This window comes from Crotalus tigris, unplaced genomic scaffold (genome assembly GCF_016545835.1).
Source record: "Crotalus tigris isolate CLP2741 ecotype Arizona unplaced genomic scaffold, ASM1654583v1 scf7180000017731.4096049, whole genome shotgun sequence".
NCBI classification, from domain to species: domain Eukaryota; kingdom Metazoa; phylum Chordata; class Lepidosauria; order Squamata; family Viperidae; genus Crotalus; species Crotalus tigris.
The window spans coordinates 1244006-1271242 of record NW_024096599.1 but is presented as its reverse complement, the minus strand read 5'-3'; the positions used below and the strand labels follow the sequence as shown (position 1 = coordinate 1271242).

The 27237-nt window shown below is 35.8% G+C and overlaps 1 protein-coding gene across 21 annotated transcripts in view; it reads right to left on the bottom strand.

The window, feature by feature from the left end:
* The window catches only part of PTPRM (protein tyrosine phosphatase receptor type M), a 482202-nt gene that overhangs the window by 323626 nt on the left and 131339 nt on the right, over positions 1-27237 (bottom strand). For 20 of the 21 annotated variants that reach the window (XM_039339174.1, XM_039339176.1, XM_039339175.1 and 17 more), the window contains exons 2-3: positions 24863-24985; positions 54-322 (exon numbers count right to left, since the gene is read on the bottom strand). In XM_039339174.1, coding sequence (XP_039195108.1) covers positions 54-322; positions 24863-24985 — 392 coding nt within the window. The remainder of the gene's footprint in view (positions 1-53; positions 323-24862; positions 24986-27237) is intronic. The other variant, XM_039339195.1, reaches the window with a different exon arrangement.

Genomic DNA, 27237 nt, shown 5'->3' with positions numbered 1-27237 from the left:
CATTGAAAACAGAGGAAGAATGTTTCATAGGTGAAAGAACCAAAAAGCAATACCTGGTAAAAGTTTGGCCAAAACGTGCTGACTGCCAATTCCACTCTATTCCAAATGCCAATAGGAGCGTCCGAGACATTCCAAACTGGACTTCCAAGCTCACCATTATTAACCTTCACATAAACATTCAAAATTCCAGGACTGGAACCACTTTTGCTGGAAACAAAAAAATTGAAATCGATGCAATGTGTGTCATTTTCCTTTAGTTGTGATAGCAAAAGATGGGCTTTTTGGCCAATTCTTTCAGTAGTGTTCACCAACATGAAAGATCCTGCAGAAAATAAATAAAAGAAAATAAGTAATTGGTTGGAATTTAGATCTCTTTCCACTCCCAATTTCTTCTTTTTCTGCTGCCATGCAATTTTTGTTGTTCTATGGAAATGTGAAAAATGGTTTGGATCTGAAGCATTTTAAGGATGATCATTCCAGAAATGATCAGAAAAACGTATGTCAATTTGAAATGACTGATTTAAAATACTGAAAATGTTTTCTGTAACCTTACTATCATACAAATTATAATATACTATAATTACATATTGTAGGCTGATATTGTACTAAATTCTATAATAATTTCAAAACAAGGTAGGATAAAATTTACTCTGGGAAACAAGCAAATACATTATTTTCTTAAACCACCAAACTAGAAGTAAGTTTCTTCCTAGTTTTGAGTATTTCCCTTGATTTCCTATATCTGTTCATTAGAAGGAATAAAACAATATTTTCTTTTTTAAAAAGTTGTAGAATCCATAAGAAACAACACAATTTACTCTTGCTATCATTGTGTGGATCAATATAATCCATTTAAGAAATATTATAATACAAGCTGTGTCTTATACATGTAGTCCTCAGTTCACTAGAATAATTGGGATGTCAGGCTCCATTGTTAAGAGATACAGTGATAAAGTGTGATGTCATGTGATTGTGCCAACTTACAACAATAGTTCTGGCAGTCTGGTGGAAGTGAATCCCATGCAGTCATTAAAGATGACATCATGTGATCACCATGTCAGAACTTGAGAGTGAAGGTTACAAATGGTGATCCTGCTTCTGTTGTAGTTTGTGAGCTGGCTACCAAACCCAAATCACAATCAATGACTTTGGGGATGATGCCACAGCTGTAACTTGAAGAACCAGTCCTATTGTATCTTTGAAAGATACATTGTTGAATGAATGGTAATTAACCAAGTGTACTGCATGCATAGTTTATTTTTCAAATAGTTTACATAAATAAATGCAGAATACTGTATCAGAATCAAATGGCCAGATGAACTACATATGTACTCAATGACATGTTCTACAGAATACATAACTTAAATTATATATAGAATACATAATGTCAATGCTGCAAATACTGTATATTCTTGCTTTGACAATATGCAAAACTGTCTGGCATTTATTGGGTTAATACTTAGCTTAGACTGAGCGGGGAAAAAGCCCGGGAAAGAAAGAGGAAGTAAACGTTTGACCTTCTCACTAATTGGATAATGTGACCTGTGACTGCATGAGAAGGGAGGGGTTGAGCAAGGAAAGCTTGATGCCAGCGACAGGAAGTTCAGATTCTGGCATAACCAGTCCAACATGGTGACCGGCAAAATTTGTAGCTCTGCAAATAAAGACTTTAGGAAACATGCCTGAAAGTTCTTTGAAGTGCTTCATTAGTCGGAACATGTGACACATAAGACATTTTTTTCTGCAGTGCTGTTTCTTGTTATATCAGAATTTGGATATGTGCAGAATTATTCTTCCATATTAAAAATGATATGGATATTAATTTAAGGTTCAAAATCTAAAAGTGTAGGAATATGAAGACTGCAATATCTTAGGCACATTTATTTTGGACTACTATTCCTAAGCAGACTTGGCTAAACTAATATACTTAGTAATACAATACTTTGATGCTATGATCTAGGCTTAAGGAACATGGAATAATAATTGAACCTACTGAATTGGACTGAATTTGTGAAGAAGGGATCAGTATGAAAGCAAAAGGTTTCATCTTCTGTTTTTACACAATGGCAATGTACACCCTCCAGTATTTATTTATTTATGAGACTTATATACCGCTTTAAGTGCAAGCACTCTCTAAGCGGTGTACACCAGTAAGCAATGTATATATATATTTACATTGCCCCCAACAATCTGGGTCCTCATTTTACCTAACCCGGAAGGATGGAAGGCTGAGTCAACCTTGAGCCGGTGAGATTTGAACCGCTGACCTGCTGAACACAGTCAGCTAAAGTGGCCTGCAGTACCGCACTCTAACTGCTGCGCCACCTCGGCTCTGTTGGCTATGTTGCACACATTGAAAGAAACATACAAAAACATGAAATGTTTGTTGAAGCATATGCAGTAAGTCATTCTGAAATTATATTTGTGTTCAGTTTGAAGTAGTCTATCATAATCACCAAAAGTTTTTCAGGAAGCAAAACTTTAAAAAAATGGTTGCCCGGTAATGCTGGTGGCACGGTGGTTAGAATGCAATATTGCAGGCTAACTCTGCCCACAGCCTGGCATTCGATCCTAATGGCGCTCAGGGTTGACTCAGCCTTCCATCCTTCCAAGGTCAGTAAAATGAGGAGCCAGATTGTTGGGAGAAATATGCTGACATTGTAAACTGCCCCGAGAGTGCTGTAAAGTACTATGAAGTAGTCTAAGTGCTATTGCTGTTGCCATTTTGAAATACTAATACTGTTTATGATGTAGCTAGATTAAAGTCTTTGGGATATCTTGTAGCTACTGTTATCATATAGGAAAGGATAACATAAAAATGTAAAGATGGAATTATAGTAAGAATATAGAATGTATGAAGCATGAACACAGGAAAGCTCAACATAGTGGAAGTTGAAATGAAATGACTACAAATTGATATCTTAGGCATCAGTAAATTGACATGGACCGGGACCCTTTCAACCAGAAGATCAAAGTATTTATAATTCAGGACATGAAAAACAAAGATGAAGTAGTGTTGCTTTTATTGTTAAAAAGTTATAGTAAGAACAGTATTTAGCTACAATCGAATAATAATATCAATTAGATTTTGTGATCATGTTTCATGATCCAGCTACGGATACAGACAAAGAGGAAGTTGATAGCTTCTATGATAAAGTTAAATTTGAAATTGACAGAATATGGAAGCAAAATATGCTGCTTGTGACTGGAGACTGGAATGCCAAAGTTGGAACCATGAAAAAGGAAAATGTAGCTGAACTGAATGGCTTAGGAAACTGAAATGAAGCAGAGTTAACTTACAAATTTCTGCCACTCCAATAATTTTTTCATAGCTAACACTATCTTCAAACAACCAAAACTATGCCTCCATACATTGGACATCACAAGAATATGTAAAAATCAAATTGTCTCTATTATTGCTAAAAAGAGTTGAGGGAGTTCAATTATACCATGAAGCTCTTGGCCAGGTGCTGATTATGGAACAGATCACAAACTCTCATGTACAAGTCCCAACTTAAGCTGAAGAACAACAACAAAAGAATAATAAGAAGAAATCCAATCATTTCCATGATATGAACCTAAACTTATACCCACCATTTTTAAGGAGAACATCAGAAATTGCTTTCAAGTCCTGAACTTCATTGACAGAGAACCAGATAAATTATGGAACAAAGACAATAATTTAACAAATTCCTCAGAAAACAACGTCAGAGAGCTGTTTTCTAAAGGATATCAATGGACAGTAATGAAATCAAAGGAGATCAAATGAAAATGGAAGGAATATACAGTAGAGATTTCAACATCCAAGATATTTTAGAAGATATTCCTTACTCAAGAGGGCTTCTAGTACTAGAAAATGAAGTTTGATCAGCAGTCTGGTCGTTACCAAATTGGAAGGTTACACAAATTGAAGGACTACTCCCTGGAACATGGCAAGCAGCAGAAAAAGGAGTAATAAATGCTCTAACCATGCTATGCCAGCTAATCTGGCGATAAACATAGTAACCAACTGATTGGAAGAGGTCAATCTACACTTTATTTTTCTTCATAGCATTTTCCCATAAGTGCAGCATTGCTTTTTTTGGTTTTTTGGATAAATCAAATCTTGATCTATTGTTGGAACAGGAATTGTTGCCCAAGCTTGACGTCATGCGCTGAGAGAGAATGACTGGCCCAAAGTTGTCATCCAGTCAGCTTTCATGCCTGAGGTGGAATTAGAACTGACATACTCACTTAACCATGCCCCATATAGTTTCCATTCCAGTGTCAGTTTTAAAATCCTTAGTTTTCAGATATAAACAGAAGTGTCAAAAAGGAGAGAAACACATAAAAGGTTAAACTCATGGTTTATTATAGTGGAGAACAAATCTAAAATCCTAGTTAGAAGTAACATACAGCAGCTTGTCCCACAAACAGCCAGAAAGAAGCAGCTCCCCACTTTGTCTGTACTCAGCATTTGTCAGCGTCTTGGTAAAAAAGAGTAAGAAATAATTTTACAGAATTGCAAAAACTATTTTTATTGAGATTGACTATAACAGCAGAGTGTTGCAGGTGTGATAGTGGTAATATTGACTTAACAAATGTTTTGTTACCCTGGTTGCATATCTTCATCAAGATCATTTTCCTTACTGTCTATAGCGTTTTTATAATCACCTGTATATATTACTTAGCTGCAAAAATCATCCCTCTTGATCTGGCTGATCATTGTGTTTCCAATGTCACTTTCAATTTATGGCACTCTACTTCTTTTGGTTTTCATTTACTGTTACTTGCATCCTGGGTTCTTCAATATGAAACTATATTGCTGGAACTTTATTAATTTCTTTCATCCTATGCTTTTTAATTAGTTTTTTCACATCTGAACTAATTAGCTTGTAATTCCAACTATTCTGTTCTTCCTTACTGGATTGCCTAACTCAACTTGACCTTTTTAATTAGAAGGAAAATATGAAATAAGTACAAATTATTTTATACTATATATAGAATACTAATAAATCTGTCTTTCTGTTTTTCTGAAGCAGCTGCTTCCTGAAAGAAGATAGTTATGAAAGAGACTTTAGAAATTTGACCAAAGACTGTATGCAAGGGTACAAAATTACTGAGTGAGATCAATTTGGCAGCTTTAAGGAATTAATATGACAATGATCCATAGCCTTCATAAATTAGAAATTAAAAAGCAAAGCTTAGAAAAGTACCCAGGACGTATTACAATTTTATTACTATTAGGGATATGGTAATTTTCATACCAAACATCTGTTTGTAAAAGCAAGCTACAAAACAGAGCAGACTTAATCTTAATATGTAAAATAATAACACTGTACCAAATGGTCGTTTGCAATAAATATTTTAGAGGTTGTATCAGTCTTCATTAATAGAGTACAACTTTTGCAATATTTGATCACCATTATAAGCTATCACTGCAAAACTGTATTTAAATTAAGATGGACTGCTATGGAGTTTTAATTCATTATTTTGACCCTCCGTTCTATGAAAATCTGAATATAATTCAATAACATCACTTAGAAAATAGTTTCTGTTTTGGAGGTATCTAAGAAAACCAGAAATTACAAAATCCATAGCAGAAGATTACTGAAGCATATTCAATATGAAATAATCAGTTTGCTGTTTATATTGGTGATGGGAGAGGATACTTTTCTTCATGGAATCTTTGATGATCTTTGAGCTTGTTTCTTTGCAGACATTTCATTACCAAACTAGGTAACATCTTCAATGTAAGTGTGGGGTTTGCTCTCTGCTTGTGTACAGTAGCTTGCCCTGTCAGTTTGGGTGAGGATGTTCTCTTTGGTACTTTCTTGACTAGACTATCATCCACTACTTGATTGTTTTTCTGGACTTAATTCCTGCTTATGTGGGTGTTGGCTGCTGAAAGGGATGTGTTCTGGTCCTTTCTTTGTTGCATAGTTTTTGTTCACTCTTTTGACTGGTGTGCAAATATGGTTTGTTTCTATGTATCTATTGATGGCAGACTTGACTAAATGCCAAACTTCCAGGAATTCCCAAGAATTTGGGGATTTGGCTTGGACTAGGATGCTCAAAGTTTCTCAGTTGAAATTATAATTAATCTATCCTTATGTTATGAGATTAAGAAATTTTCATCTTGTCTTCTGAATGCTAGTTGGTGTTTATGGATTGTCTTTGCTAGTCTTCTGCCTGTCTGTCCTACAAACAATGGCTGTTACAGTTCTTACACTGTTACGTTGTAACTGACTCCTGATTTTTCTTGCATTACTGGATCTTTTGGTTTTCTTAAGTTGTTTAACCAATACAAGCTCTGAAAAGAATAGAATAGAAATAGAACCTTGGAGGCCTTCTAGTCCAGCCCCCCGCTCAAGCAGGAGAACCTATACTACCTCAGACAAGTGACTGTCTAGCCTCTTTTTAAAATCTTCAGTGATGGAGCGCCCACGATTTCTGGGGGCAAGCTATTCGACTGGTTAATTGTCCTCACTGTCAGGAAGTTTCTCCTTAATTCCAGGTTGCTTCTCTCTTTGATCAGATTCCAACCATTGTTTCTTGTCCTGCCTCTGGTGCTTTGATGAATAATGTGACCCCTTCTTCTTTGTGGCAGTCACTCAAATACTGGAATACTGCTATCATGTCTCCCCTATTTCTTCTTCTTTTTAGACTAGCCAAACCCAGGTCCTGCAGTCATTCTTCATATGTTTTAGTCTCCAGGTCTTTGATCATCTTAGTTGCTCTTCTCTGATTTTTTTCCAAACTCTCAACATCTTTTTTGTGATATGGTGACCAAAATTGGCTGCAGTATTCTAGGTATGGTCTTGTTAGGGTTTTAAAAAGTGGTACTAATACCTCACATAATCTTGATTCGATGCCTCTTGTTTATACAATCCAGGATTGTATTAGTTTTTTTGGCTGCTGCTGTAAGTAAGATTACTATACATCAAAAAATCTCAGAAACAATCAACAAATTATTATAACCATATGGCATCACTTTAATGATATAATTATAACAACCAACTAAAGCCCTCTAAAACATCTTATGTAAAATAAAATCAGGCTCTGCAGCGGAAAGTTTTGTAATACAAAACTTTCTGCTGTTAGCTTCATTAAGTCTCAGAAGAAGAACAATACATTTAAAAAGTGCATTTTTGCAAAAAAGATTAAAAAACCATATTGACTAACCAGCTTTATTAAAATTAAATAAAATCCTGCTTTGAAATGCTGGTTGGATGTGTGCCTTTATACTTGCAAATGTAAATAATTGTAGTATAGCTGGGCAAAAGCTGTTGTATAGTAAACAAAATTTTACATGAATCAGAGTTTTAATCTTTTCCTAAACAATATAAAATAAAATACAGCTTTTTATTTTTTTTTTTTTACTTTTTTTTTTTAAAAAAATACAGCTTTTTATAAAGGATGTTTAATTAAAATTATTTATGCTATTTCCAGGAGGTGCTAGTGTCATATATTTCAAAATGCTAAGGATATACAAAGTTAAAAGAAAAATTGCTAGTGAACATTAATCACTTAACTAGTCCCAAATAGAAAGCATACTGTCAGCCCTGCAAGGTAGACCAGAATTGAATACCAAAGTCATGAATACTAAAATTACTTTTATCATAGGGTTACACTAACAGAATCTTGAAATGAGCCTCCCATCCCTGCTTTATCCTAAAAAGAACTAGGGAGAGTCACGTTGTAGTTGCTTTCTCAAATTACATTCCTTCTTTGGACTCAGTTTTCTCTTAACATTGGCTGTGGCACTTCTTCCACTTCCACAAGTTATTCTCATAGCCCATTATACATGCCAACTTGTTCTCACTTTATTGTTTTCCTTCAATCTGATTACTATCTGCAATACTGCAAATATTTTCCAACAAATTTGCACAAAAATCCTAAGACGTCTGAGAATTATTTATTTTGTAAACAAAAACATGGATCTGTAAAATATCATATGTAACATCTGTCATGCATAAACGACTCATATTCTTTTTAGATATTCTACACTAACCTTTTACAAGGATACTGTACTTTTAAAGTATTCGTAATTTTTGTAGATAAGCAATCATGAGATTCAACCAATGAGTTTTTCAGTTTTAATTGTTGCCCCTTTCCAATCGTAAGTCCTCGACTTACAACCACAGTTAAGCCCAAAATTTCTGTTGCTCAGCTAAATAGCTGTTAAGTACCTTTTGCCCTATTTTATGACCTTTCTTGCCACAGCTGTTAAATGAATCACTGCAGATGTTAAGTTAGTAAAACTATTGTTAGTGAATCTAACTTCCCCATTGATTTTGCTTGTCAGAAGGTAGCAAATGGTGATCGCGTGATCCCTGGACGCTGCAACCATCATAAATATGAGTCAATTGCCAAGTGTCTGAATTTTGATCACATGACCTTGAGGATGCTGCAATGGTCTTAGGTGTGGGAAATAGTCTTAAGTCATTTTTTTCAGCACCATTGTAACTTTGAACGATCACTAAATGAACTGTTATAAGTCAAGGATTATTTGTATTTAGATCCTTACCATAGCCAGACATTAAAAATAATGAAATAATGACTATGCAACTCCACTTCCAATTTTTATTTCCTCTAGGGGTAAGGGTGCAGATTAATCCTTCTTTCAGATCTTTTGTTTATGAAGAGTACACACACACACACACACACACACACACACACACTAATATAACAGCAAGTTTATATGAAGATAAAATTGTTTCCATCCACAACAACTTTGATTCAACTATTTCTGCAATAAAACATACAGATAAGCCTATTAAACAACATGAAGTTGGTAGAAAAATTTCAACATTGAAAATACAGGATATTGATAAGATCTATGAAATATAACCCACTGCATGCTTATTCAACTGCGCCTTCATGATTTACTAGATTTCACAAGGAAGACTCTATAGAAGTGATAAATATTTCTGTGCAAGATGATGTATATCCATTCCTAAAAACATAATCTGGATATTAGTATTGTTAGTTACTGAGTAGTCACTTGCAAGCTTCTTAGGCAGATTATCAAAACACATGGTTGTTCTGTTATTTATTTACTTTCTATACTGCTACACTCCATATATCCTTCAAATCCTGCTGTATTCCCTAATCATGGTGGCTGGAGTGGGTGGGACATTTCTGGAAGGGATGAACCAAAAAAAAAAAAAAAAAAAAAAAAAAGGATGTGTATGCAAAGAGTGTACAATCCCAAAAGGTCCAATAAAGGGTTGAAGGTTATCCAAGCTGCCCAGCTAAAGCAGCTGGCACATGGCAGCAGCAATATAGGAAGATGCTGGAGGTGGAAGTAGTTACAATGGCAAGGGATCATTTCATACTGTGCAAGAGAAGGCAACAGCAAACCATTCTTGTATTTTGTCAAGAAAATCACATGCATAGAAAATACAAAATGATTGACAATATAGCGACAGATAATGGACCCCTCGGGTTAGATGGTGCTCCACATGCTACTGAGGAAGAGCTGAGCATATTTCAGAATACTAATAGTGTTTATGATGTGGTTAGATTAAAGCCCTTGGGACATTTAGTTGCTCACATTGTCATTCAGGAAAAGAAAATCTGAAGCTGCAAAGATAGAATTATACTCTGAACATGGAACATAAGAATAATGAATATGGCAAAGTTCAACATAGTGAAAAAAGAAATGAATCAACTAAACATTTATGTCCTAGGCATCAGCAAACTGAGATGGAATTTAGTCAGAAGATCACATTGTTAACTACATAAGACATAAAAAACAAAGAAGGAATAATGATACTTTCATAGTTAGAAAATATATAGTAAGAACAGAAGTGGGCTATTATGCAATCAATGACCAAATATCGATTAGACTTTGTGGAAAACCTTTTAATGGCAATTATCCAAGTTTGGATAAAGAGAAAACTGACTTATCAATTACTGACAATCCAACAGTTTCTTCATTTTTAAAACAGTCTTTGAACACCCAAAATGAGTTCAGTATATTTAAATATCACCAGATACACTGCATGGAAATAAAATTGATTGTACTACTGGCTAAAGTTTTGGAGTTTAGTGAGGACATGGCCAAGAACTGACTGTGGCACAGATCATGAAATGCTCACATACAAATTCCAAGCTAAGCTAAAGTGACAGATCACAATCAATCAGTTCCCACAATTTTCATTGAATATTTGTTTGTTTGTTTGCTTGGTTTATTTCATTTTGTTTGTTGGTTTATTTCATTTCAATAAATAAACCAATAATCAAACAAACAAAAATATCCTAAAATACATCAAGAGGACTAAATGATTTTATACTGTATGGAGTACTCCTAGAGAAGGATAAAATTGATTTATTTCCGGTTGAATGTCAATCTCACAGAGGTCTGGGTCCATTTCAAAGTTTGTAGGGGGTGTGGGCAGAAATTGAACCATTAGAGTCTTCAGTAAAGCATTTGTTCATCAATCTCAATTCTCTTTACTCTTTGGTTCCAAACTACTCAGTAGGGACAAAATGAATGAATCTATATTTCATGTTTCAATCACAATGCATATTATTGGTAGTCTTCAAATTATGATTGGTCACTTAGTAACCATTCAAAGTTATATCAGACTCCACAAATGTTTCATATGACCTGATTTCAATATTATAGTCACTTCAGTGCCCTCCACAATCACTCAGCCACCCAGGACTTGCAGGACTCAGCTTGTTCCTCAGCCAACTCCAGGACTGCGCAGTAACCAACTTACCCTTTCTGAGTTTTTTTTTTTTTTTTGCAGCTTCTAAGAGAAACACCCAGCCAATAGGAGGCTCAGTTTTCCCATTTCATGATCCTATAGGGGGCTATATTTTTAAAGATGTTCCATTTTTAAGGAGGTGTCTATAAAGGTTCTCAGTCATCCAGGTATGGTTGTGCCAAAGGTGCTGCTTTTCAGGAAGCAACTGTACTTTGCTGTGTTTCTTTTGAAGGCGTTTCACTTCTCATCCAAGAAGCTTTTTCAGCTCTGACTAGATGGTGAGCAGTGGAAGGATTTATGTTGCTTGCAGACAGATGTTTAGTTGCTGTCTGCAAGCAATACAAATCTTTCCACTCCCCACCATATAGTCAAGAGCTGAAGAAGCTTCTTGGGTGTGAAGTGAAATTTCTTCAAAAGAAACACAACAAAGTACAGTTGCCTCCTGAAAAAAACACCTTTGGGATTTTTAAACAGGCTTCCAAAGGATCCCAATAATGTCTCCTGCTTGCAGAATAGCATGAACAGCCTCTATAAAAAGCTGAGCTTATATAATGGCCAGGTACCTCTCTCTGAGATGACAGAAGAAGGGAAAGAAGGACCCAAGCTCTACCCATACATATGGAATTTGTGCTTGTTAATGAAAATTCCTATTAGTTCACAAGTAGGATGAAGGAAGCGCAACCTTCTTCCTATTCAGCAAATATGGTATCCTTAGACTAGTCAAAAAAACATCACTGTCTCTCATGCCCTGGTCACCTCCAGAATGGATTACTGTAAAGGCCTGCCTTGAAGAACATCTGAAAGTTTCATTTGGTGCAAAATATAACTGTGGACAGTTATATGTGCTTCTAAGATGGTACACGTTACACCTCTGTTCTGTGAGCTACGTTGGTTGCCAGTTTGCTTCCAGATGCAATTCAAGATGCAAAATATAATACAGCCTCCCTCCTTCTCCAGTTTTCCACAATTCTCTTAACAGCTCTGTCTTCCATTCAATCAGCTCTTCTTTCTTATCCTCAAGTGTGTTCTGAGATCTTGACAGGTAAGATATCCTTTCCATTTTCGATATTATCACTACATCTTCTAATTCTTCATTTGTCTGAGTCTGTCTGTTATTTCCTTTTTTTAGGTTCTCCATTTTTGGATCTGCTTCCTCTGATTTTCCTTCTATTCTCTGGATTACTAGTTCCTTCTTTGTAGTCATTTTCTGAGTTTGTAAATTTAGATTGTTTTTTTATCTCTTTTATGTTGTTTTTAGTCTCATCATGAGCTAAGGCAATTGTCTCTTATATTGATTTTAATATAGAAATAATTTCTTTCTGAAATTCATCAACATTTTCTTGTTGATATGTCAAGCTGGGGGCTTTGGAGACAGGTGTTAGGGATGGTTCTTTTGCCATTTGAAGCATGCATTTTGTTTTATAATCCAATCTATTTAGGGATTTAAAAAGTTTCAGTCAATTGCCATTTGAACTCCTAATTATCCAGCCGGCCTATCAGTCCCTCTTTAAGTCTCCCTTCGGCAAATATAAGTAAAGTTTGAATTTTTCAAATTTTTCTGTCCAATGAAAAACAAATCCTTTCTGTCCAGAGAGAAAAGATCAATTAAAAATTGTTCATCAATCAAAGGTTTATAGTCAGTGGTGGGATTCAGCCAGTTCACACCACTTCGGCAGAACCGGTAGTTAATTTTTTGTTGGCCAGGCCCAGAATGGACTTCCGGAAGCAGCATCCACACAGAAAACCGATTATTCACATATTTGAATACCACCACTGTTTATAGTCCAAAGTATTCCATCATCTCAATCAATAATGTATGTTTCTTCTATAGGGAAATAGCTCCATGACACAACTCTAAAAGTCAGTTAGTATTTATATTCATAGTCTAGGCATGCCAGTTTCAAAATAGTTTATTGTCTCTACCATACAGATAAGCAGCCGAAGAGGGGTTTTCTTTCCCCTTTTCCCAGCTGCAGTATTGAAAACTGAAACTTTCTGGAAACAACAAGTCTTATCTGAGTCTTGGCTTCCAGCCAAGTTTCCTTTAGGCAAAATAAATTGTAGTGCTGTAGTTCTCCACTAGATGTCATTGACATCATCTTCCAGTTTTTGACATCCAAACTTACATTAAAGCTTTTTAAGTCTCTTTAAAAAAAAAAAAATTAAAAGCACTTTTAGTCCCCACAATTTCAAAGTTATATATGGGTACTGCTTCCAAATTAATCTTGTAATTTTCTCTATTTTCCCCCAAGCAATTAATTTGGCACTTTTCTTCTCCTGAGGGAATGGGGTGGAAATTGGGAGGGTTCTTTGCTTTGGGCGTTTTTTTCCCAGGAAAAAATCTTAAAGTCATAAAGAGAAGATAGGGTCTCACCCAGTTCCTAAACATTGCTGGTTGCTTGAAAGTTGCTGGTTAATGCTTATTTTCTTTGGATGTCGGCAGCTTCTGACTGACCACAAGAATGTAGCCAGCCTTTCCCCCACCAGTTTGGAGGGCTTCCTTAGATCAATCGGAAGGGCCGCTGCCCTCTCACGATCAACAAAGGTCCCCTCCTTCTCTATCGCCTCTTCAGGGTGACCTTTGACCCTTTTTAGGATCCCCAGCGGGGCAAAATCGACCGCAGAAGACGGAGCCCCATCTTCCTGCACCCATCATGCTGTGACATCAAACAGGAAGTCTGAAAATTATTTAATTTCACAACATATAGATAGATTTAACCATAGTTTTCATTGGGAAAATGTGACAATCATAGACCAGGCCAAATCCAAAAATGCTGGGGAATTTCTAGAAGTCTGGCACTCTTGACAAATCAGCCATCAATAGACACATAGACATTAACAACATCTATAGACTATGAAAAAGAGCCAATCAACCAGCCCCAAAGAGAAAGACGCCAGCACCCCCCCACCAGTAATCAGCACTCAGATCAGCATAGATTAACTCCAAGGTCAACTTCAGATCAACAATAAAGTAAACAATACCCCAATCAAGAAACTGTCAAAAAGCCATTAGTAAACAGCCCAACCAAAGGATTCCTAGGACCCCTCCCCCCAGACAGACATCAAATATAAACTGACAGCAAACAGCACTACTTATTAGCACTGATTATGTTACCTAGTTAGGGTAATGAAACATTTGCAAGAAAACAGGCAAGCTCAGAGAGCAGGAAGGACTCCTCATTTCAACCCTGAGCCACAAATATTCTCCTTCATTGGCACTGTGAGACTGTAGTGCTTTTCCAATGTTATGATTTCCCAATTTCACATTCAGAAGCACTTAAAAAGGAAACAGCTGTTGCATAGGTGTAGAATCCAAGAATCTGGTAACAAATTAAGCATTAAGATTTTTTTTCCTGATTGATATAAGTATGGCTTATAACACTAAAAAAGCACCTACACAGAACAGCTCACAGTTATGAGGAACTATAAGTCCTCTCTGACTAGCCAATATTTTAAAATTCTCTTATTTTTGTTTGTGAAATAGGTCACTGGATAATAGGGACAGTGGAATTTGTTGATTTAAATTAATATTATCTTGCTTCTTCATTACTTTGGGACTTTTAAAATTCAGATGTATTTCATCAACATTCTTCCTAATCTGTATTGTTTTAAATAAAATTGCACTATGGCAAAATGTTTTTCTTCAACATTTTCTTCAATATTTCCTGAACTATTATGAAAATTTATTAAATGCAGTTTTACAAATTTCAAACATCTTTGGGTGAACATGACTGGTTTGAATATGAGATCCAAAAGGACATTTTGTGTAGGTCTGCATTAGAATCTATACAATACACATTTTTAATTACTCTACTTATTCCTATTTAGTAATTTGATCTGGCCACATGGACGATCTTGAAAACACAACAAAGGAGCCCCTTCTTTACACAGGGCCCTGTTCTGCTGTAAATTAACTAAGCTTTTTAAACAAGAGAAAAATACCATGTACAGTTTAGAAGTAAATGAAACATTTATCCAGCTCCTCTTATTTTTTTTCCAAAGAAGAGTGAACAACGGGCAAAATTTTGTTCTATCTGACATTTCTCCTGATATCTATTTCAGCCACATTCTGAAATAGAAGTTTCTATATTTTACATCTAAGACTTTCAATTCAAGTTGTATTAAAAATACAATATTGAGAGTAAATGAGTTGAAAAGTCCAAGAAGCTTTCAAAATACCACCACCACCAATAGAATCTGTATTTTAAAATGAGTAAGTTTGAGGAATAAGAAGCTGAAAAAAAGAAAGCTACTGATCAGGTCTTTTTTTTTTTTTTTTTTTTTTTACTTTTAATGACATTTGAATAATGCTGATATCTCAGCCCACATTCTGATCATTAATAACTGCAGTCAAATTAGGAACAGAGCACATCTTCTTCAGGAAAGAAGTAATTGCTCCTATTATTTTTACATCCTCATTATTTTTATAAAAGGGCTATGTTTTCCTGTAACTTGCACCTCCCACTCTAGGAAGGAAAAATATGGTTTCAATGCTTTATAAAGTCACAGTTGATAATATAACAACTATGAATAAATAATTACAATAGAAATAGAAAAAGTTAAAACACAGAGAAAAAATAATATGCAAATTTGGGCATAGCTTAGAAGAACACTGTATATCCAGTGCTACAACCAGTTACTGCAATTTCACTAATCATGAAGGAAGCCAACTGCCAATGTTTTATCTTCAAGATCACAAGCAAGTCTATTTATGTTCATCTCATTATTTAATATTTTTACCTTAATTAAAATTTTTCAGAAAAAGAAAAGAAAAACTTAAAACACATATAAATCCTAAACAAATCTAAATACATTAAATTAAATAGGTTATCTTCTCTAAAAAATAATAATTGCAATCATTAAACACATTATAATATACTCTAAACATTTTCTAGTATCATACTTATATTATTATCCATCATTCTGTATAAACTCCCTCCAAAACACAAATTTAAACATTACTTTCTTTGAATATCTATACCTACAATATAAAATCTAATCTCTCCCTCTTTCTTTATCCTAGAACACAAAAATAAACATATAAACCTTCATTATACCATTAAAACTAAATACTCTTTGAATACTTAAACTAAATACTTAAACTTAAACTTCTTATCTAAGATTTTCATTCAATCTCCATAATCTTCTCTCCTATATAAAAAAAAAACTTAAAAGACATATAAATCCTAAACAAATCTAGGTACATTTAATTAAACAAGTTATCTTCTCTTAAAAATAATAATAATAATAAAACCCAATCATTAAACACATTATAATATACTCTGAACATTTTCATATCATACTTATATTATTATCCATCATTCTTTATAAACTCCCTCCAAAACACAAATTTAAACATTACTTAAAACATTAAAATTCCCTTATACACATTTAAATCTTTACCAATAACAAATTCCATCCACAATAAACATATTCCTTATCAGTCTCTCTTGTCCATAAACCTCAAAAGAAGTGCTTTGAAAACTGCCCTTAAAGCTAACTCCAAAAAATTTATAAATCTTGCTTCTCCCACAGACTCAGTACTCTTTTGAATACTTAAACTAAGTACTTAAACTTAAACTTCTTATCTAGAATTTTCATTCGATCTCCATCCTTGTTAGTCTCTCTTATCCATAAATCTCGAAAGAAGTGCTTTGAAATCTGCCCTTAAAGGTAGCGCCAAAAAGTTTATAAATCCTGCTTCTCCCACAGACTCAGGAGCCAATACTTCTGAGGCTTCCTTAAACTCCTTCTTCTGTTGCTCTTTTTCTTTACGATTGTATGTTGCACGAGTTGTCCTCTGCTTCTTCATCTCGACTTGTTGAGGCCCCTCGAACTGAGATTTCCCATTTTTCATTAATATAGGCTCTTCAGACTGCAGTTCTACCCTTAAAGGTTGCTCCCAAAAATTTATAAATCCTACTTCTCCCGCAGATTCAGAAACCAATAGTTGTGAGGCTTCCTTAACCTTCTTCTGTTGCTCCTTTTCTTTACAGTTATATGTTGCACAGGTTATCCTCTGCTCCTCCATCTCAACTTGTTGAGGCCCCTCAAACTGAGGTTTCCCAATTTTCATAAGTATAGGCTCTTCAGACTGCAATTCTACCTTCTTTTCTTCCAAAACTTTAAACTTAATAGATGGCGATGAACATACCCCCAGGACCGAAGTATAAAAGTCTTTTGCTTGAGAAACAGTATTAAGTCTATAACATATCCCCAGGTAGTTCACCACCATTCCAATCGGAACATCCCATCTGAACAAGATTCATCTCTTTTTAAGTTCATCTGCTAAAAAAGCAAACTCCTTTCTTCTTCTTAAAATTTTAGATGGGATCTCCTTTAGAATTATAACATCTTGTGAAGCAATTTGAAATCTCTTCTTATAAAAAGCTTGTATAATTTCGTTGCGCAGGGATCTTTTCCCAAAGTAAATTACCACATCTCTTGGCAAATTCTTTTGCACTGCCACCACAGAGTTAACTCTAAATAATTTTTCAATTTCACTAAGTATTTCCTCTTTTTCTTTATTCAAAATCACAGCAAAGTCCTTTGCAACCATCTCTCTCAGATCTCCTTGCACAGACTCTCCCAAACCTCTGATTCTTAAGGCATATTCCATTTGTCTATATTGAAGCATAAGAATCTCATTTTCCATTTCTTTTTCCATGCTTTCAAATTTTCCCTCCATCAATTCCACTTTTTCTCCTACCTCTTCTACACGAGAGTTCAGCTTTTCAAGAACAGAGGCAACTCCTTTTAGAGCCAAAACTATCTCTTGCCTCAAAATCTTATTATTTTCCTCTAAAATCTCTTTCATTTCTGCCCTAATTTGAGATATAACATTTCCCATCATATCTTGCAAATCCTTCACAATTATTGGCTGTACCAAGGAAGAGGGTGAAGCTATTGATTTAGGTTGTTGCACTGATGATAACACCGAAGAAGAAACCACCTTAGGAGCTGTAGGAATTACTGGACGCTTTGGAGCCATCTTAAAAAAAATCTTTACTCCTTCTTAAAAATTACAAAAATTAAGCAAAAGAAAAAGAGAGATTAAGTCCAAAAAAAATTCAAAAAGTCCTTCAAAAGGAGATCATTATAACAAAAAGATACTGAACGCTTTGGAGCCATCTTAGAAAAATCTTTACTCCTTCTTAAAAATTACAAAAATTAAACAAAAGAAAAAGAGAGATTAACTCCAAAAAATCAAAAAATCCTTCAAAAGGAGATCATTATAATAAAAAGAAAGGAGTTAAAAAAAGAAAAGGGAAGAAGAAAAAAATAATTAAATAGAAAAAATCCATTCCATTTTTTTTAAAAGTACAAAAAGCAAAACAAAGAAGTTAAACAAAAATAATAATGCTTCTAAAATCCAAACCCAACATCAAAATCAAATCCACATTCCGTTCCAATCATTAAAAAAAAAAGGAAAAGGATAAAAAAAAACACCAAAAAGCCTGCCAATCGCCATTCTACCTTCCCAAAAAAAAAAAAAAAAACAAAAGGCTTGCCGATCGCCATTTTACTTTCCCTTTCAACAAAAGAAAAAAAATAAGAAGAGGGAATATAAAAGTAAAAGTAAATCTTTAAACTTAAAATCCAAATAAAATCAAAGAAAGCAAAAGCTAAATCCTCTACTCAGCTCTGTCCGCCTCTAAAAAAAACTCACCAGATCACTTTAATCGCGGAGGTGGTTGCAGCGGCTTGTTTTGTCCCTAGGGACAAAAGCAGCTGGGAAGCGGAGACAGTCTGAACTCCGTGGGAGCACTCCTCTCACCCCCCCAAAAAAAAGCCTTGGGGGTACATGAGAGTGGCTCTACCACTATTCAGACAACCCTTTCCCCCCCCTTTGCCCGGGAGGGGGATTTTGAACTGCTGAACAGCTGATGGCCGCTGTTCATAGAGATTCAAACACTTACCCAGGAGGACAGCTACAAAGTAGCCGCCATCGCGCGCGCAGATCCACCGGAAGACCTTAATATTTTTACCTTAATCAAATTTTAATCCTGGTTTATTGGTTTAATTTTCTATTACCTGATTACCCACATTTGCAGCATGTAACAATGATTATGTCAACTCATACTTGGCACATTAGTAAGACTTAAACAAGTAATACTACTATCAAAAAGAACAAGGAGATGACTGCTAATGGATTCTCTGAACTGATTTCTAAGGAGCAAACTATGGATGCTTTAACATGAAAAGTGTTATCTGTTGAATACCCCATAGATTTAGTAAGGAGTGAAAGTACAACCACAACTGCCCATTTCTACAACTTCATAAAGGCCAATACTATTCTGCTCAAAATGTCATATGCCTAAGCAACTACAGTATGAGACAAGCATTGATGGAGATTTATAATCAGTGGACATCAAATTGTTGATTACTCTAAGATTATTCTCTTATTCAGGTTTATAATCCAAACTGCATAATAGATGGCACCATAAAATTGTACAAATACAATCATCTAAATAAGAGTCTCAAATGTACTTGTTATAATTATTATACATTTAATAAATAAATATATTTTGTTATACACTCTCCAGAGTTATTTTCTAATGAGATGGGTGGCTCTATAAATAGTTAGACAAATAAATAAATGTGTCTGTATGTATGTAGCTAATCTTACTGAAAGCAGTGGTGGGATTCAGCTGGTTCGCACCACTTCAGTAGAACTGGTAGCTAATTTTTTGTTGCCCAGACCCAGAATGGACTTCCCTTGCCATCCTTATTTGACACTGCAAAATGTACTAAGTAAAATCTATGCTGCCATTGAGAGATGTTCATCTAACCTTTTTTTAGAGGAGCTGGGGATAGCAGGGTAGATAGGAGAAACTTCACTGGGATATGGTAATAGGTTGCAACCAGAATAATTGCCTGTTGCAAGGGACTGCCAAAAAGATAAAAAAAGAAAAAGAACAAGTGGCAGCCAAGTCAAAAATGGAGCCAATGCAGAATCTAAAATATCTAAGGAAGACATTGCTCAATGAAATTTGCCTCTGGCCAGAATGCAACTACCACTGACATAAGCAACAAAGCCTAAAATGGAAAGTAGATGGAAAACCTAGGGGCGGGAAAGGATATATGAAAGGAGTAAGAATTATTATCTTATGATGTACAGTAGGTCACAAATGCTTAGAAACTAGCTCTGCCAGCCTGCTGCCCATGCATCAGTAGCTGAAAACAGATGACTGATGAGCCAGGTGTAATGGCTCAGCATTGATCTCACCTGGTTCACAACATTCCAGAAAATTTAACCATTGGTTCTCAGAGCCAGAGAACAACACGGTGTAAAACCTATCTTTAAAGTGATAAAGGGTATCAGTTAGCTCTAAATATCACTGTATGTCATAATGCCTAATGAGAAAAATTGTGTAAGACAGGGGTTCCCAGCCGAGGGTGCGAGACGATATTCCAGGGTGTGCGAAAACTTGGGTTTAGTAATTTCAAAATTATAGTGTATATGTATAATTCATTGCCGTTATTTCGAACTTTTGTAAGGGTTGCGAGAATATATCAGAAGTACTCTAGGGGTGCGGGTTATAGAAAGGTGGGTCATCAATTTGGAGTCCCTTTGCACCCACAAGAGATTCAGCCCTCCTTGAATTCCGTTGATTCTTATCTATTGCAAGTTTGCCTTACCATTAGTATTAGTTCAGATTCCTGTAGAGAGCTAGCAGGGAATAAACTTGTACTCATTTGAACAATCTTGGTTCCTGGTTTCTTGCACCTGACAATCACAATGTATAGTAAAATATTCTACCAAAATTAAACTAAATTAAATGAATAAAAGGTCTGAATACTACAACATTTAGAAGTGGGAATAAAGTTATTTTCTGCAATATGCCTAATTGAATATGAAACATAAATAGTCATTAATTCACTCACTAAGGCATATCGCATTGTAGAAAATTGGAATGTCATTACAAATTCTTTTCATTTTGCTTTTTTTTTTTGAAAAGGAACTACTGAGTTCAGTTTATATTTATAGAAAGCAATTGGATAGTGCTAAAAGTAGAAATAGACCTAAATATAATGCTAAAATATTCTGTTTATTACTACTGAGTTCCAATCTGCAATAACATTCAGGGTATGTAGATCAGTTTGTGTATAGATGAATACACACAGAAATGTAAAATGATGTAAACTATTATGACAATAAAAATACTGAAGGAGATTTTTGAAGAATGAAATCAGAAAATAGAAGCCATAATATCCACAATGCCAGTAATGATGCGTCCTGACTATGGCTAAACTATGCCCAACACATGTTATTGAAGAAATGTCAGATATAGAACGAATTTTATTTGACAAGATAAAGATGGTATTGAAATTAGACTTACAATGGACAGGGCAAGAAAATAATTGTAATAATTGAAACTGGCTGAAGTTTTAAAATCTAAAAGGAAAATACAAATGACAAACCAGAAGAATGACCTGGATAATTTTTTTCTACTGAATTTACAAAAAAGTCTAGTTAAAGCTTTGAAGAACTTTCTGCAATGGGAAGAAGAAGAAATAAAGAAAAATCAAATTCTATAATATTTCAATGCATTAAAGATTAAGATTGTTTGAGTAAAAGAAAGGGACATAAAGTTAGTTTATTTATCAAAGTAAAATAAAGTAAGTTGTTTTTTCAGGCTGTACCCTTTATGGAATTTCTCCTGATACCAGGACTGAAAGGATAATGTTTAATAGGCAAGAGATGGGATGTGGGATAAAGAGAAAAATTTAGAGGATGAAAAATTACTAAATTTGTTTATACATGTTGTGATTAAGATTCAAAGTCACTTCTTTATATTTTTTCTTTATTATACTCTTACCTTTCTCTTTATTTTTCTTTTTATCTTTTACTTTCTATTTTTCTTTAAGTTTAATTTGTAGTAAATGTTACTATCATAATCAAAATTAATCATAACATTATACATATAAGGGTAAAATAATTGAGATGAATTCTCTGAAAATTGCAGGAAAACAAAGCTAGATGTCTAGCTAGATGTTTAGTCTTCTTGAACACCTCCAGAAGAGCACCTCCCACAAAATCTACTCTACTGCCATACCCTTACATCAAGTACAATAGTACCTTGTTAGTTGTCACTATTTCTTTCTGAGAAGAAATGATAAGTACTGAACAAACCATATGATTTACCAGGTAACCCTTTATTTCAGTCAGAAGGAGTAGCAAGTAACAAGACAGCTGATGCCAGCAAGTTCACCTTGTGAGAAAGATGAGTACCGGGACATGATTTTTGCTTCAAAACATGTTCATTTCTAAATTCAACACCTTAGCCTTGGGAAGTTAGTTGTCAGGAGTCAACATGATCTATGCAGAAGGAGAAACTGTCCAGAGTCATGTAGTTAATCTCCGCAATTTTTCCTTCTTCCAGAGAGATTTTGCCATCCAGCCACAACTTTCCTCACAATTAGCCAGCAGGACATCAGCTTATCATTGTACTCATAGGAGGTCTGCATTGGAGCCAGTGTTGACTCCTAGCAACTATCTTCTTCCCAAGGTTGAGGATGTGACTGGCGCAAAGTGACATAGGCTACTACTTGCCAATTTGTTACTCACCCACTCCCTTTCTTGTATTCTAGTGTAATACTTACTGAGCAGGTTGATTAGTCATCATCCAGAAATGTATTTTCTCCCCTTAGTGAAATGACTTTCATCTTTTCAAACAGCATCCCCTCCTTCAAGCTTGAATCATTGTTCAAAAATCCAAATCTCTATCCCTTGTACCAATATTGCAACCAGCAACTTGTTTTAAAATTTATTTCTCTTGCTGGACTTTTGCCTTCTATTGGAAGCATTACTAAAACATCATCTTAACTCCTTCACTCTCCTCCTTAAAGCCCTGAAATCACTTGGAGACCATGGCTTGTAGTATCATTGGTGCTTCTATGGAGAAGGAGAAAAGGTCTTAATCAGCCAGTCTTCAATCTTTTTGTTATATCTTGGATTTGAGAACTTGGGGTACAGTGTACATGCCAAAATGAGATGTGGCTAGAGACAAATAAAAAATAACTTAAGAATTATTTTGGATACATTGGAATATTATGAAATGCATCCAGGGGAAAAATGGCACTAATTTTCTTAGATGCACAGAAAGCTTTCGATAATTTTAATTGGCAGTTTATGAAACAATGATTACATTATATGGACTTTGGAGAAAAGTTTATAAATATAATCAAAACATTATATCTTAGACAAACAGCTAAAGTAATTGTAAATGGAGACTTCAGAGAGAATGTGAATATAAAAAAGGGTACGAGACAAGGATGTCCATTATCTCCATTGCTATTTATATTAATTTTGAAAGTATTGAAGAAAACACACTTCATCTATGGAAGGTCTTTGTAGAAACTTCTTCGGAGGCTAGAGTTAGTTATCAGGATATAGGGAAAAGCCTGTGTTGTGCTAGTTTGCTTCTGACAGTGATGTGTTGACAGCTGCTTTATTCTCAACTTTGGTAAAATTATAAAATGCCTTCCCTTCCTGAAGTGGTATCCACACTACTGAGGGTGTCTTCATCTTGACAAATGAGGGATATCCATGATATTATAGCTTCCAATTCACCAGCAAATGCTGAACAGAATAGGAAATCCAGACAAAAAACCACAACAAAAGTTTGGTTTCAGAATTTCCACAAACTGACACTTTATACAGATAAAATCCTCTTTTACTTCTGGAGGAAGGCATAACTTATCTTTTTGAGGTAATTATCAGAATCCATTTATGGCAATGATGCTCTTATACATCACTGGGGTGAAGTAGATTTTTAAAGCAAGTTGCTGATATTGTAATGCAAAATTCAAATATCATGGTGACTTCTGGTCTCTTCCAGAACCACTAAGATTTATGTCACAAGTGGTTATACTAAATTGTGAATATTCACAAATATTCCCACAGAATTGTAGATATTGTCTAGCAGAATAAGTTCTGAACTTTTAATTAATCTATAAATATCTATAACAGTGGTTCTCAACCTTTTTATAGCCGCGACCCCGGTCGTAAGTTGAGGAATACCGACCCGGGAGCGCCGCGCATGTGTGGTGCCGCTCCCTGTACCAGCTGAGGCATAGCCGGCAAGGGGCGGTGGCAGGCAGGCCCGGGCGCTCCTGGGCGGCCGCGGCAGGCAGGGTGACCACCGGCTGGGCCACCAGCTGGCCCAGCCCAAGGCAGGTAAGGCACCCGCCGGGCCCCATGCACGCCAGCAACCCTCCCTGCGCCCGCCGCTGCCCTGCTAGGCTTATTTTGGCCACCGCCCATTTGGGGTGGTGGCAGGCAGGCCCAGGTGCTCCTGGGCGGCCGCAGCAGTGGCGGCGCAGGGCAACCACCGGCTGGGCCACCAGCTGGCCCATCCCAAGGCAGGTAAGGTACCTGCTGGGCCCCACGCGCGCCAGCAACCCTCCCTGCACCCACCGGCCTCCCACCTCCCACCCCTCTTTTACTTACTTTTTAGTTGCTCAGTAGGGAGGAAAGCTCTGCAGACTGTTCCCCTTGCAGCACCGTTTGCAGACTGGGGCTTTTGGCGGGCTCAGCAGGGCAGAGACAGCCCTGGACAATTCCTATTGGCTTTTGAAAGCCAATAGAATTAGACTCTGTTCAAGAGAGTCTATTCTATTGGCTTTCGAAAGCCAATAGAATAAGAGGGAGTAGCAGGAAGGAAAGGGGAAAGAATGGCGGAAAAGGGGAAAAATGGCAGAAAAAATGGCGGATCGCGTTGTTTGGCGACCCCCGTGAAATGGTCACTCAACCCCAAATGGGGTTGCGACCCACAGGTTGAGAACTGCTGATCTATAAGAAGTAGAGTGCTTTATTTTCAAATTACAACACCATGTAAAGTAGGATTTTTTTTTTACTGGTCTTGGTGGTTTCTGATTATACTTATTTCTGTAGAGTACAATATTCTTTTGATATGACATTACATCTAGAAGACCTGTAACCTGGATGAGATTACATAAACAATTAACTATAATGCTAATGGAAGAAAGCAAACAGTTTCTCATTTGGATACATTTTAAATTCCAGATATACAGATATTCCAGATTTTTAGTATTCCTAAACAACAATGTAACTAAAGGAAGAAAATGTATTTATGATATTCCTATATAAAATATGATAAAGACAGATTAAAAATATTATTTACAATAAAAACTACCTGTGGGCATCCATGGATCTGTTGTGGGCTTTGTGAATGTGTTCACTTGATCCCAATTAAAATCATCATTATCAGATTGACTATATCCACATGATGTAAATGGTTCATCAAATGAACAGCCACCTGAAAAAAAAGAGAGAAAAAGGAAATTTGAAAAATGAAGTGAACTTTGTGGATTTTTAAAATCTTATTTAAAGCCCTATATACAAACCCATACTCCTTTGCATATTTTCTCCAAAGAACCCACATAAATTGGTTTCTAGGATACTGAGACTGCAGTATTATTTAAGTTGAACTTTAATTATAAATACATTGCAAAATTATTTAAGTATAAATAAATCAGAAATGTAATCATACAAGTCCATTCATTTCAGGCAGGGCTTCCTACAGGTCTGATATTTTACACAGTTTTATATGAACAGATTGATACATATGCAAAGAGTGACATGTATAATGTCTGTCAAGACAAAGGCTTATTCTGGTAAAGAACTGAAAGCTACTGCCAAATTGTAGATTAGTCCCAGTGTTTCAGAAGTCAATGTGGGAGTTTATTGAGGGTAATATATCCACATTCCTCAGAACAAAACCAGAATATTGTAGTCACTGCATAAGTCATATATTCTCAACATGGAAACAGGTACATGAGCAATGGACTAAATAATGAACAGAAGGATGGTTCTTTTCTTATGACTACTTATGGGACTATATAACTAGGAAGTGCTTTCTATATTTAAAAGCACAGAAGGGCCCTTCACTGACTATATTTGCAGTTCCAGTATACCCAGGGAAAGCAGCTAACAGCAAAGACATCTATTAAATTAAGATCCAAATAATAAAATAAGGACAATATTTTTCACATAGACATGGATCCCCAACCACCAAGCCGATTTAGAACTATGATACTTGAGCAGCAATCCAGCGCATACATGCGGGAGCATCTAAACTAGCGGGAGTAGCGGGCCAGCGTGTGTGCATATGGCACAGTGCTCAACCTGGCAACAAGTGTGTGCCAGCCTGCTGTTCAAATGACCTGGTTGCCCTCTTCCACTGCCGGGCCGCCAAGCCACAAAGGTTGGGGACACTGACCCAGACTATCTGCAACTTCATTCTGTCACCATAAGTGTTGTTGATTATGTTTATTCATATGCTCAACCATCACTGTATAATCCTGCTTGTAATTTCTGATGTCAGACATATCTATCTTTGTTGATATACAAATGTTTCCTTCTGTTGAAATTTAGATTAGGGTAGGTTAAATAACTTTACAAGCATAGCAACTGATGCTTTCCCAATATATTGGATATGGAAATACTTGGGGATTATAAGAATTATGAGAAGACCAACACATCTGGAAGGCATGAATTGATGAACACCATTCCAGTGTTTTAGGCCAGTACTTGAACTGGCAGACCATTAATATACACTCCCCTCCCGAAGGTGTACTTCTTTCAGAAGTGAATCCAGAAAGGCTGGATCGGCACATTCCAAGACACACACACACACACACACACACACACACACACACACACATATAGACAACATTCCAGTATGTGAGGGTTGCTTGGTGTTCTGGAGTGTTGTAAAGTTTAAGAAACATGAACAAGGCCACACATCCAAAATATTATATTTTCTATTTCATCCTAAATGTTTATCTACAATAACTCCCAACAGCTGGTTTTATTCTTAGTTTATATAGTGCTGTTTCATAAATCACATGTTATTTTAAAAGTTATTAATAATTAAAACTATGCATATGCATCACAAGGATATTTTCAGCAGATACTGTAAATTAGATAAAGAATTCTATTTGTGCTTGAGAAGGCAGATAAGCTTTTTTTAACTATTCTGAGCTTAAATGTTATTGAAAAGGACAAAGAAACCATGTGAAAGTAGTACAAGTGGACAGAAAGGGACTGCTGTCCCCTTGTAGTACTACTGAAGTTCATGGCCAAAAGAAACCCTGCTTTTCAAAGTTCTAAACCATTTAGATCAGGGGTGTCAAACTGCCGGCCCGTGGGCTGGACACATCATCTGGAGGCTGTGCCTACCCCATTGCCAGCAATGGCAAAACCGTCCCGATATATTGCACAGCATCACGTGACATTGCGAGCTTGACATGTCTGATCTAGATACAACCCCATGTTGATGTGATATTAAACCTGGTTAAACTATAGTGGTTAAATGTATTATTCCAGTGGTAGGTAACTCAAACTCTCATAATTAATTGTTATGTTGACCCAACCTGATGGAAATTTAAACTGATGGTGACTACTTAACGCTTCTTCCTACATTTTGAACTCAGATAAGACAAATTACAGTGCCTAATTAGTATAGGACAGTAGTCCTTGACTTACAACCACAATGGATCTCAAATT